This window comes from Stegostoma tigrinum, chromosome 1, assembly GCF_030684315.1.
Source record: "Stegostoma tigrinum isolate sSteTig4 chromosome 1, sSteTig4.hap1, whole genome shotgun sequence".
Lineage (NCBI taxonomy): Eukaryota > Metazoa > Chordata > Chondrichthyes > Orectolobiformes > Stegostomatidae > Stegostoma > Stegostoma tigrinum.
Window position 1 is genome coordinate 122,597,708 of NC_081354.1, and position 13,256 is coordinate 122,610,963.

The 13,256-nt window shown below is 42.5% G+C and overlaps 1 protein-coding gene across 9 annotated transcripts in view; it reads left to right on the top strand.

Moving 5' to 3' along the window:
* pde4d (phosphodiesterase 4D, cAMP-specific) overlaps nt 1-13,256 on the top strand; it is a 1,334,021-nt gene that overhangs the window by 1,243,803 nt on the left and 76,962 nt on the right. For all 9 annotated transcript variants that reach the window (XM_048534576.2, XM_059648315.1, XM_048534564.2 and 6 more), the window contains one exon: nt 12,873-12,985. In XM_048534576.2, coding sequence (XP_048390533.1) covers nt 12,873-12,985 — 113 coding nt within the window. The remainder of the gene's footprint in view (nt 1-12,872; nt 12,986-13,256) is intronic.

Here is a 13,256-nt window from a genome sequence, read left to right on the forward strand (position 1 = left end):
AAGCAGGAACAGAGACAGATGATGCTAGTGAGTTCAAAAAATGCCTTGTTCTTTGATAAACGGCTCTCAGCCTTTGGGTGAAAATGTTCCATTTCTTTTCTCGCTCCTAACTTCTGCATTTTTTTCTTGTGTCCCCTGGTATTTCACCCCTTCACCACAGCAAGCAATTTGCCTAAATCAACATTTCCCCTGCCTGATTTCCTGGTACAACAGCAGGGCTGAGTAGAAATTGCCTCATAATTGAAATCTATTTATAGTAGCCTCATGGTAAGAACAGGTTCACTGGGTATTTACGGCCTGTTCTTATTCTGTATGAAGTTGTTATTTCAAGAAAAAATAATTATGTATAAAGGTGCAGCTATCATTCACAGGGTATCTTTGACTGTATAAAGGAAGACAATATTGAATATGATTCAGTGCATTATCTATTGCTGCATTCAAAGACATTGTCTGAAGATTGCACAGATAAGCATCCTTAAGCTCACTGTTATTATTCAAGGCAAAATAAAAATTGAAATAAAGAGAATATTAATTAAAATAATTTATTTAAAAATAAGTCCGTAACATTTCATTTTTTTTCTTTATTCACTCACGGGATGAGGGCATCGCTGGCTAGGCAGCATTTATTGCCCATCCCTAATTGCCAGAGGGCAGTTCAGAGTCAACCACGTTGCTGTGGGTCTGGAATCACATATAGGCCAGACCACGTAAAGATGGAATTTCCTTCCCTAAAGGACCGTAGTGAACTAGATGTCCTGACACTTGACAATGGATTCACAGTCACCATTAGATTGTTAACTCCAGATATTTATTGAATTCAAATTCTGCCATCTGCCACTGCGCGATTCGAACCCGGGTCCCCAGAACATTATCTGGGTCCCTGGATAACAGTCCAGCGATAATATCACTAGGCCATCACCTCCCCTTCATCACACTATAGCTCTTTGTAACATCATTTTCAATTTGTCAAGACACTTGAGTCTGTCATTTGTGAGATATCGTGGGCAAATTTTGAAAAGTCTGTATCCTGCAACTACTACGCTTAAGTCAGACTGATGTGAAAATGATAGCTAGATCATCGAAGGAAGCTTCAGCAGAAAATGGACTTGAGAAGAAAAAGAGGTGTGTGTGTGTGTGTGTGCCAGAGTAGTTTGCAGACCTCACATTTCATTTGCTGCAGAAATCAGTTTGTGCATCTGTCAAAGTCTTAGTTCAGTGTCTCGTGAAAACATAAGAATCACAGAAGAGTTACACCACATGAGAAGGTCGTTTGTTCTGTCAGGCCGACACTGGTTCATCGAATGAGCAAAGCAAGTAGGAGCAAGATGTAGGGAGTAGACCATTCAGCCCCTTGAGCTTGTCCTATTATTTGATAAGATCATACCTGATCTTTAATTTCATTTCTACTTTCCTGCTCTAGCCCCACATCCTTTCATTCCTTTAGCGTCGAAACATCTGAATCTCACTTTTGAATATACTGAATGACTGAGCACCCCCACAACACCATGGGCAAGTAATTTCCAACAACACTTAACTAAATAATTGTCTGGTTTAAGTGTAGATCTTAAAAATATTGCTAAAATGGAGATTGGGAATGCAACAAGGATAGGCTGCCCTTTCCTCTTTGAAAAAGTTGCAAAATGTGGACGTATTTACTTTGCCTACAAATAACAGGGCCTAAATGAGTGTATGTAAAATTTAGCAAATTAAATCACAACTTAATCATGTTTGGTGTGTCTGACTGATAATCTTAAATTGTTCTGAACTGCTTGGGAAGACGAGATTTTTTTTCCGAATTTCAGCCAAACATCTTCAATGCCATATCCTGAGACTGTGCCAGCTAGCTCTAGAACTTCCAGCCAGGAGATAGTACCCCTCAACATCCACCCTATCTTCCCTCTCAGATCGTTATCAATAGTGCCTTGACACTATTTCAGGAAGAGCAAAGGACATCTGTCTGGTATTTTGATCAATCTTGTATATAAAGCAACAACATGGGAACAAGTTTCCTAGTCAATATCACATTGAGGTTTTAAGGTGCTTGCTATGTGTCTCCCACATTACAAGATTGACAACATATGGAAATTACTTTATTGGCTTTTTGTTGTAAAACATTTTGGGATATTTCGGGGTTGCGAAAGGTGCTATATAAATGCGTGTTTTTCCTTTACTTGACGTGTCAGACTGGTAAGAAAGGTGAAGTTTACAGCAAGATCTCAAATCCTTGACTTACTAGTTTAGTGGCAGTGTGCCACTTCTGAAAACAATGAAATGCCTCAGGAAAATTAAATAATGGGAGATCAAGAAATTACGATATAGTGAGAAACAAGTGAAAGAGGACAGATATGAATTTGGAATGAAGGGAGAGAGACAACAGAAGTGGAAAAAGAGGGCAAACCATCCTTTTTTTAAACTTATGAAAGCACTAGAATTCATTATCAGAGAGGCGAGAACAATGATTTGAATATGAACCTTTGAGGACGTTTGTAATGGCACGTAAACTGACAATAGAGAGAGTCACAATTTTAACCAGCAGCTGTCCTTATATGTACACACGCAGGAGTTCATTCCTCAGGGATAAGACAAAGAATTTCTGGGTACAAAGTTGAAATACTTTTGAAGGCCAACATGCTGTGGGAGCGAAGAAAAATTCTCTTGTGGTGAAATTGTTCGGTGTCGTTAGTGAACCTCAGGAAGCAGAGACATTTTTGGATGAGATATCATATTGGATGATGGAAAGAGGACAAGAAGGGAAAAGTTGACCTGAATGGACAATTTACAATGATGGTCGGGAAAAGAAGAGATTTAGATGATTTATTGAGTAGGAGGATTTAGAAGAGAAATGTTGCTGTGCTGAGATCTGTTGCCAGTAATGGAGGGGATAGCTGAAATCTGAAACTTTATGACACCATGATGTCGAGAGGCATAAACATCAAACTCAGAAGATCAGCACATATATATTCTTGCTAGGTGTGCTTTTATTTTGTTTAGGTTACACGTTTGGAATTGTCATATATCCATCAAGAAATATGCATAAAAATTCACCTCTCTCATTTTCAAACTTGTTCAGCAGTTTATTCAACAGCAGCCTGTGCTGATTACTGTCACTCAGTGTTTGCTCGTGTAAGGTATCTCTTGTTGCTGAAGCTGGAAAGTAGGTGTATGTTTTTACTGTTATTGTGGTTATTGCATTTCATTTGGTATGAAGCCACGTCACTCACCAGCAGTGCTTCCTGCTTGCTGTAGTCTAAGGCAGTGGACAAACAGACCAATGGATTTTTTTTGATTTCACTTTAAACTCAAAAGAATCAATTCTTGACCACGCCTCCTCCACAAACAACATTCTTTTATTTAAAACATCCAAATAACATTACATATCCAATAAACTTCAGTGCAAATGCTGTGAAAAGCAGTTTACATTTTGTTTTTACAAAGAAGCCTTTAATGCCGAGATGTTTCTAATAGTAACTTGCCATATACAGAAATGAAGGTCAAATTACTGGGCAATTTTACTGCGTTTTACCTAATTATTTTATGACGCATTTAAAAGGTACCTGTTACCAAAAGAAACTCCCACTTTGAGCCACTGTTACGCATGAAAGTACTAAGTAATGACAGGAATTTAGTGGTGAACCAGCACGAAGACTGTGTGGCTCGAAAAAGAAGTCTTCAGTAACAGTGTAAAAAGTCAATAACATGCTTAATTTCCGTTTTGGACATATAGTTTTGATATATTGTGATGGATGTGGTCTACCTTATAGTGCCCTGCACCACTACCTCGCTTGTCCCCCAGTCAGAGGAGTAAATCAAAAACCTGCTGTCCTGCCAAATCCAGTTATGAATGGTAGTAATCAATTAAAAATTAACGGACGAGTGAGGCTGCAAAAAGATCGCCCTCCAGAATAATGGCAGAGGCCAGGATGTCAGTATGAAGCGCAAGTTTTGACCATTTGCAACTGTCTTTGGCCAGAAAATGCTGAGTGGATGATTCATCTTGACTTTCAGCTAAGATTCTCAGAATCAAAAATATCAGCCAATTCAACTCACTCCTTGTGAAATCCAAAAGCAGTTTAGCATACTGGATGCTGCAAAGACTAGCCAACTTGACACTATTCAAACTGTAGTGCTGAAGATGCGCGAGAACAAGCTGGATCCCTGGCCAAGTTATTCCGTGATGGTTTTGGCGTCCACCTGTCAATGTAGAAAATTGCACAAGCATGTGCTGTGTGTAAAAAAAAAAGGCAAAATTAAAATTGACTAATTATCACCCCATTTTCTGTTCTCAATTATCTGCAAAGTGATAAGTGGTATCAGCACCAATGCTATCAAGCAGCTCTTATACAGCTGAACCTGTTCACTAGTGGTCAGTTTGGATTCCTTCAGGATCACGTAGATCTAGACTTCATTACAGCTTTGGTCCAATCATGGGCACAAGTATTGAATGCCAGAGATGCGGTAAGACTGACTGCCCTTTCTGTCAAGGCTACATTTGACTGAGTTTGGCATCAGTGAGTCCTGGCAAAACTGAAGTCAGTGAGAATCAGTGAAATATCCTTCATTGGTTGGTGTCATAGCTGGCACAAAGGAAAATGGTGATGGCTATTTGAGGTCAGATATGTCAGTCTCAGGACATCTTCACAGGAATTCCTCAGGGTGGTGTCCTAGACCCAACCATCTTTGGCTGTTTCATCAATGACCTTCCCTCCATCATAAAGTCAGAGGTGGGGATGTTCATTGATGATTACAAAGTGTGCAATACCACTGAGATCTTCTTAGGCAAAGAAGCAGTCATTGCTCACATACAGGAAGATCTCTGTCATATTTGCTCTCTTTGAAACATGCAATTGCATTGTTCATAGTTCCTTGAAAGTGGAATCACAGGGTAGTCAGAATACTGAAGAAGGCATTTCACATGCTTGCCTTTATTGGTCAGTGCACTGAGTATAGGAGTTGGGAGGTCATGTTGCGCTTGTACAAAACATTGGTTAGACCAATATTGGAATACTGTGTGCAATTCTGGTCTCCCTGCTATAGGATGGATGTTGTGAGACTTGAAAAGGTTCAGAAAAAATTTACAAGGATGTTGCCGGGGATTGTAAGGTTTCAGCTATAGGGAGAGGCTGAATAGACTGGGGCTGTTTTCCTGGAGCATCGGAGGCTGAGGGGTGACATTATAGAGGTTTACAAAATCATAAAGGGGCATGGATAGGGTAAATAGACAAGGTATTTTCCTTGGGGTGGGTGATTCCAAAATTACAGGGTATAGGTTTAAAGTGAGAAGGGCAAGATTTAAAAGGGACCTAAGAGGCAACTTTTTCATGCAGAAGGTGTGCATGCATGGAATGAGCTGCCAGAGGAACTGGAGGCTGGTGCAATTACAACATTTAAAAGGCATCTGGATGGGTATATGAATAGTAAGGGTTTCGAGGGACATGGGTCAAATGCTGGCAAATGGGACTAGATTTATCTCGGCTATCTGGTCGGTATGTATGAGTCGGACCAAAGGGTCTGTTTCCATGCTGTATATCTCTATGACTCCATACACCGGACTGAGCTCGCAAGGTGTTTACACAGCTGAAGCTGTTGCCCTGAGTTCACTAATCTTTGGCCTACCACAAACCACCCGTGCTGTTAGAACTGGCTACCAGCATACATACAAGAACAAAAGCCGAAATTGCTGTAAAAATCCAGCTTGTCAGGCAGCATCTGTGGAGAGAAAGCAGAGTTAGCATTTCAGGTCTGATGACCCTTATTCTGAATCTTCTCAGATGCTGCCGGACCTGCTGATATTTTCCAGCCATTTCAGCTTCTGTTTCTGATTACCGGCATTCACACTTCTTTCGTTTTTGTTTTCCGTTTGGTATATGTGAAGGATTGCTTTGGAGTCTGGATTTCATCATCGCATCCTGCCACTTGACATTTAACTGTTTAGGAGACCTTATTTGTCTGAGGCAGACAGCCCTATTGCCAGAAATATTATTCTTAAAATGATCTGAGATGCAAACATTTTGGGAAGGAAATAAGGCATTCCATCACCGTTTTAAGCATTGACACATTCCCCTCCCGTTAGGCAGGCAAGGTTAAAATCAGGCCAAGTGTATTGACATATGGGCACAATGTACTCCTGCACAGCGATTTTAAAGATTGATGTTAAAAAATATATTGGGAGTTAAATTAGGCTTGGGCAGTTGCTCAAAATGCATAGATGGTGTATAAAACTGACTATCAATTACCTGTTACTGTGTTGCTGCAAAAGATGAGTTTTGTCTCCTTTCTGTCAGAATGCAGTAACAAAGCTCGGTTAGCCATTGAGCCATAACTACCTGAGACGTGAGGAATTGTGGTTTTTAAAATCACTCATTGGACATGGTTGTCGCTGGCTGGCCATCACCATCTATAGTAGGCGATGGCCGAGTGGTATTATTACTAGACTTTTAATCCAGAAAACCGGCAGGTGTTCTGGAGACCCAGGTTCAAATCCCACCACAGCAGATGGTGGAAGTTTAATTCAATTTTAAAAAGTCTGGAATTAAGTGTCTGCTGGTCGCCATGAAATCATTGTCGATTGTTGGAAGAACCCATCTGATTTAGTAATGTCCTCCAGAGAAGGAAACTGCCATCCTTACCTAATCTGGCCTACATGTGACTGCAGACCCACAGCAACATGGTTGACTCTCAATTGACTGTCAACTCTGAAATGGCTGAGCAAGCTACTCCATTGTACCAATTGCTACAAAGTCTCAAAGAAAGGAGATCAAACAGATCACCTGGCATTGACCTCGGCACCAGAAAAGACAACGGCAGTAACAGCCCTGTCAATTCTGCAAAGCCCACCTCACTAACATCTGGGGGTTAGTGTCAGAATTGGGAGAGCTGTCTCACAGACTAGTTGAGTAACAGCCTGGCCTAGTCATACTCACAGAATCATACCTTACAGGTAATGTCCCAGACAGCACCATCACCATCCCTGAATATGTCCTGTCTCACCGGCAGGACAGACCCATGCAGGATAGTGGCATGGTGGTCTACAGTCGGGAGGGTGTTGCTCTAGGAGACGCCACATTGACTCTGGACCCCATGAAGTCTCGTGGCTTCAAGTTAAACACAGGCAATGAAATCTCCTGCCGATTACCATATACCGTCCTTCCTCAGCTGATGAATCAGTATTCCTCTATGTTGAACAACACTTGGAGGAATCACTGAGATGGCAAGGACAAAGAATGTACTCTGGGTGGGAGATTTCAATGTCCACCACCAAGAGTGGTCGGCAGCAGTATTACTGATCGAGCTGGGTGGGTCCTAAGGGTCATAGCTTCTAGACTGGGTCTGCAGCAGGTAGAGATGGGATCAACAAGAGGGAAAAACATACTTGACCTCATCCTTACTAATCTCCCAGCTGCAGTTGCATCTGCCCATGACGGTATCAGCAAGCGTCACCATCACACAGTCCTTGTGGAGACAAAGTCCTGCCTTCACATTGAGAAAAATTTCCATCATATTTAATAGCGCGATCACAGTGCTCAATGGGACAGACTTCACACAGATCTAGCAATTCAAGACTGGGCATCCATGAGGCACTGTGGGCCATCAACAGCAGTAGAATTGTACTCCATCACCATCCTATAATCTCATGGCCCGGAATATTCCCCACTCAACCATTACCATCAAGCCAGGGGATCAACACTAGTTCAATGAAGAATGCAGGAGGGGATGCCAGGAGCAGCACCAGGCAGACCTGAAAATGAGGTATCAACCAGGTGAAGCCACCAAACAGGACTACTGGCATGCCAAACAGTGAAAGCAGCAAGAAATAGACAGAGCTAAGCGATGCCACAACCAACAGATCAGATCTAAGCTCTGCAGTCCTGCCACATCCACTTGTGGATGGTGATGGACAATTAAACAACTCACTGGAGGAGGAGGCTCCACAAATATCCCCATCCTCAATGATGGGAGAGCCCAGCACATCAGTGCAAAAGATGAGGCTGAAAGATTGGCAGCAATCTTCAGCCAGAAGTGATGATCCATCTCAGTCTCCTTCAGTGAACCCTGGCATTACAGATAGCAGTCGTCACTCTGTGTGATATCAAGAAATGGTTGGAGACACTGGATAATGCAAAGGCTACGGGCCCTGACAACATTTTGGCAATAGTACTGAAGACTTGTGCTCCTGAACTTGCCAATCCCAAAGTCAAGCTGTTCCAGTACAGTTACAACACTGGTATCTACCCAACAATGTGGAGAATTGCCCAAGTATGACCTGTGCACAAAAAGTAGGACAACTCCAACCTGGCCAGTTACCATCCCATCAGTCTCCTCTCGATTATCAGTAAAGTGATGGAAGATGTCATCAACAGTGCTAACAAGTAGCGCCTGCTCAGCAATAACCTGCTCAGTGACACAGTTTGGGTTTAGACAGGGCCTGTCAGCTTCTCACCTCATTACAGCCTTGGTTCAAACATGGACAAAAGAGCTAAATTCCAGAGGTGAGGTGAAATTGACAGCCCTTGACATCAAAGCTGCATTCAAATCAGTGTGTCATCAAGGAGCCCTAACAAAGCTGGAATCAGTGGGCATTGGGGGAGCAAACTCTCCAGTGGTTAGAGTCATACCTGACACATAGGAAGATGTTTGTTGGAGGTCAATCATCTCAGCTCCAAGACCTTTCTGCAGGAGCTCCTCAGAGTAGTGTCCTTGGCCCAACCATCTTCAGCTGCTTCATCAAAGACCTTTCATCTGTCATAAGTTCAGAAGTGGGGATGTTCGCTGATGATTGCACAATTCTCAGCACCATTCGCAACTGCTCAGACACTGAAGCAGCCCATGTTCACAAGATCTGTACAATATCCAGGCTTGAGCTAACAAGTGGCAGATGACTTTCGTGCCACACATGTCAGGCTATGGCCGTAACCAATAAGAGACAATCTAATCACCACCCCGTGGCAATCAATGGTGTTACCATCACTGAATCCCCCACTATCAACATCTTGGAGGTTACCATTGACCAGAAACTCAACTGGACTCACCACATAAATACAGTGGCTAAAGAGTAGGCCAGAAGCTGGGAGTACTGCCGCGAATAACTCACCTCCTGACTCCTCAAAGCCTGCCCACTATCTATAAGGTGCAAGCCAAGACTGTGATGGAATACTCCCCTCTTGCCTGGCATGAATGCAGCTCCTACAACACTCCAAAAGTTGACATCATTCAGGACAGAGCAGCTTACTTAGTTGGCACTACATCCACAAGCATCCATGCCCTCCACCACTGTGCTCAGTAGCAGCAGCGTGTACTCTGTACAAGATGCACTGCAGAAATTCACCAAAGATCCTCAGACAGTACCTTCCAAACCCCCAACCACTTCCATCTAGAATGTCAAGGGCAGCAGATATTTGGGAACACCACTACCTGCAAGTTCCCCTCCGAGCCACCCACCATCCTGACTCTGAAATATATTGCTGTTCCTTCACTGTTGCTGGGTCCAAATCCTGGAATCCTCCCTAATGCCATCTTGAGTCAGGTGGACTGCAGCGGTTCAGGAAGGCAGCTCCTCACCACCACCTCAAGGGCAAGTAGGGATGGGCAAGTAACACTGGCCAGCTAGCGACATCCACATTCCACAAAGGAATCGGAAAAAATATAGTTGCTGTTCAGAATGTGGTAGTGAGCCATATTCCCGAACCACTCCAGTCCATATGTTTTGGGATGGAATACCCCGAGGGAAGGAATTCCAAGATTTTGACCCAGTAACACTAAAGGAATGGAAATATATTTCAAAGTTGGAAAGTCAGTGACTTGGAGGAGTATTTTCAGCTGGTCATGTTGCCATATATCTGCTGCTCTATCCTTCTAGATGGAAGTAGTCATGGGGTTGGAAGATGATATCTAAGGATCTTTATGTGAATTTCTGCTGTGCATTCTGTAGATAGTACATAGCTATTGAGTGTTGTTGGAGGAAGTGGCTGCTTATGGTTGTGCTGCAAGCTAAGTAGGCTGCCCTGTCCTGAATGATGTCAAACTTCTATAGTGTTGTAGGAGCTGCACCCATCCAGGCAAGTGGGGATTATTCCATCTCACTTCTGACTCGTGCCTTGTTTATGGTGACAGGCCTTGGGGAGTCAGGAGGTGAGTTATTTGCTGCAGTATTCCTAACCTCTGACCTGCTCTTGTAGCCAATGTTGATATCTGGCGAGTCTAGTTGAGTTTCTGGTCAATGATAGTCCCCAGGATGTTGATAATTGAGGATTCAGTGATGGTCACATCATTAAATGTCAAGGACCAGTGGTTAGATTGTCTCTTGTTTGAGATGGTCATTGCCTGGCATTTGTGTACTGAGAATGTTACTTGCCACTTGTCAGCCCAATGTTAATAGGAATGTAGGAAATACAAGCAGAACTAGGCTATTTGGTGTCTCAAATCTATTCCATCATTCAACAAACCCCTCATTTTCTACTTCAGTCCCATTTTCCAATGCAATTCACGTATTCCCTCAATGTCGTTCATATCCTCAAATCTATCAAACTCGGTCCTGAACATTGTGGGAAACTGATCCTCCACAGGACCTCTAGTGCTAGTGCCAATGTCTTATAAGGATGGGACGGTGCCTGTTCACTAAAAAAAAGTCATGGTAAATACCGGTGTCTCTGGTGATAGAACAAGAGCGTCTGCCAAAGACCACTAGGCCAGTGCCTACCTTGGGAGCTGTGGTGAGTGAGCTGGGAGCTTTGTCAGGTTTCTCCTAGAAGTTACTTCTGAAATGTTTTCCGTGTATTTGATATTCTTCTTTCTCCAGTAGTCCCAGCAGCAAGCAATCAATCCTGTTCCTTTGGGCTGGGTTCCACAAGCAGCCAATAGTATGCCAGATCTATCTGTTTTGACCTTACGTGAGGACCAAAAATGGAAACTCCTGGCAAATTAAACATTTGACTCCTTTCACTCAATAACCTTATTTGGAGCAAGCAGACGCTGCAATTCAAAAGCCCCAAACACCGAAGAAATGTAGATACTGGAAATCAGAAACAACATCAGAAATTGCAGGGAGAAAAACTTCACAGGTCAGGCAGTATCCGTGGAAACAAAGCAGAGTAAACGTTTTGGGTCCAGTGACCCTTCTTCAGTTCACAGATGCTGCCAGATCTGCTGAAATTTCCAGTAATTTCTAATTTTTCTTCTTGGATTCTTGGCCTTTCAGCCAGGACTCAGCAAATCTGCTTATTCTTAATTTTTTTTATTTATTCATGAGATGAGGGTGTCTCTGGCTGGGTCAGTATCTACTGCCGATCCCTAGTGGCCCCAACAGCAGTTCAGAGTCAACCACATTGCTGTGTTTCTGGAGTCACATGTGGTCCAGACCAGGTGAAGATGGCAGTTTCCCTCCCTTAAGGCCATTAGTGAACCTGATGAAGTTTTTCAACAATTGACAATGCATCCACAGTCCTCATTAGACTCTTAATTGTAGATATTTATCGAATTAAAATTCCACTATCTGCCGCGACAGATTTCAAACCAAGATCACAAGGACATTATGTGAGTCTCTGGATTAACAGTACAGCGATATTACCGCTAAGCCATTGCCTGCCCTGTAAGTAAGATGAAGTAACAATGGGAGGTTACAGGATGCCTAGCCCATTCTTAGTTCCAAACGTTCAATCAGGGGAAGCGGTCCGACAATACAGCAATATTGTAAATTTCGTGTTGTTGCAAAACACATTGTGCTTCAGAGCAATGCAAGATACGCCGTAGCTGTAGCTTCACCATGTTCAATATAAATTGAAGTTTAAATTTAAATATCCTTTTGATTAAAAATCGTATTTCCTAGTATGGAACCACTGACCCAGAGCCACTTCCAAGTAAACTTTTATTTGGTAATGTGAAGATTTTCTTGCATGTGCCCTCTGCCCATGCAAATTATTTCTCCAAATTCCATACAGTGCAAAAAAAGCAAGAACGAATAAAATGTTCAGAAACTGATTCTCTGTTTGATGCCTCAATTCTTTTTGAAAGTAATTTCATAGAAACCTGATCTATTTTAATTTCCACACCTCTCACTGGAGTATTTCCAGGTCCTGATCCTCTGTGGAGATCTACGCCAGGATTTCTGTTCAGCCTGGCCCTTGCTTGTACAGTGTACTAGCGCTTTTGGTTGTGGTTCAAAGAAAAGACTTTGTTAAATGTGTGATGCCACATAAGAGTTCACTAACTGACTGAAGTGCTAGGAAGATGGAAATGATTAGATTTTCATAAAATGATGTGACAGTTTGGATGTCATAAACTGAGCAAAACCAGGAAACCCTCTTTCTTCTTATTTGTTCGGACTGAAATGTACATTGTATGAGTGACTATTGAGAGGACTTGCTGGTTCGTCTATACGGCTTTACCCATCCAGCTGTGTAGTACTGGTGTGGTTAGAAAAAATATTGAGATCGTCATGGAGAGATTTTCATGGGCAGTGGGAAACTGACTCAACTACCTGGCTCAGGATAAAGGCTTTTACTACTTTCTGGAAAATATTCTGCAGACTGCATAAGTGTGTTCATTTCTGAGTTTAATAATACCAGTAGACTGAAAGGTGGACAAAGAGAGAATTCTTCATTCATCATGTTGTGTTTCTGACTGACGGATGTACAACTGTGTGTTCCCTCTCCTCCAGAAGAAGATCACCAAACTATTGTGGCTGCTTTGGTTTGACAACAGAAGAGAGATATTTTTCAGAGGTTTTTTTTGTTGTTGAGGAAACATTATGAAGGACAACTCATGTGTGAGCTCTGGTCATTCGAATATGGCTTTGTGTGGCATGGTGGACCCTTACAATATCACTGCTAGCCCTGTAAAAAGTTCAAAAGCTGAACTCCCATTCATCTGTCTATTCGCAGAAGAGGCCTACCAAAAACTTGCAACAGAGACCCTGGAGGAGCTTGACTGGTGCCTGGACCAGCTGGAGACTCTGCAGACCAGGAATTCTGTCAGTGAGATGGCCTCCAACAAGGTAGGACTGTGTTGCTATGGGTTATCAAATAGTTTATCTGTTTTGATAACCTCCGAGACAGCAAGAAAATAAGGTCTGTTCTGATTTGACATTGAGCTTCATAAATAAAAGTTTTGTGCATGCACACTGGCTAACCTATAAAAGTTTGTGCATTAGGAGTGACCAAAATGTGCCCGTTCTAGGTAGCAAAGATGTCTGCATAAAATATCTCTTGTGCAATACTACACGGTCATATTCTGCAAACATTAAAAGAACCCCTCTCATCAAGAAT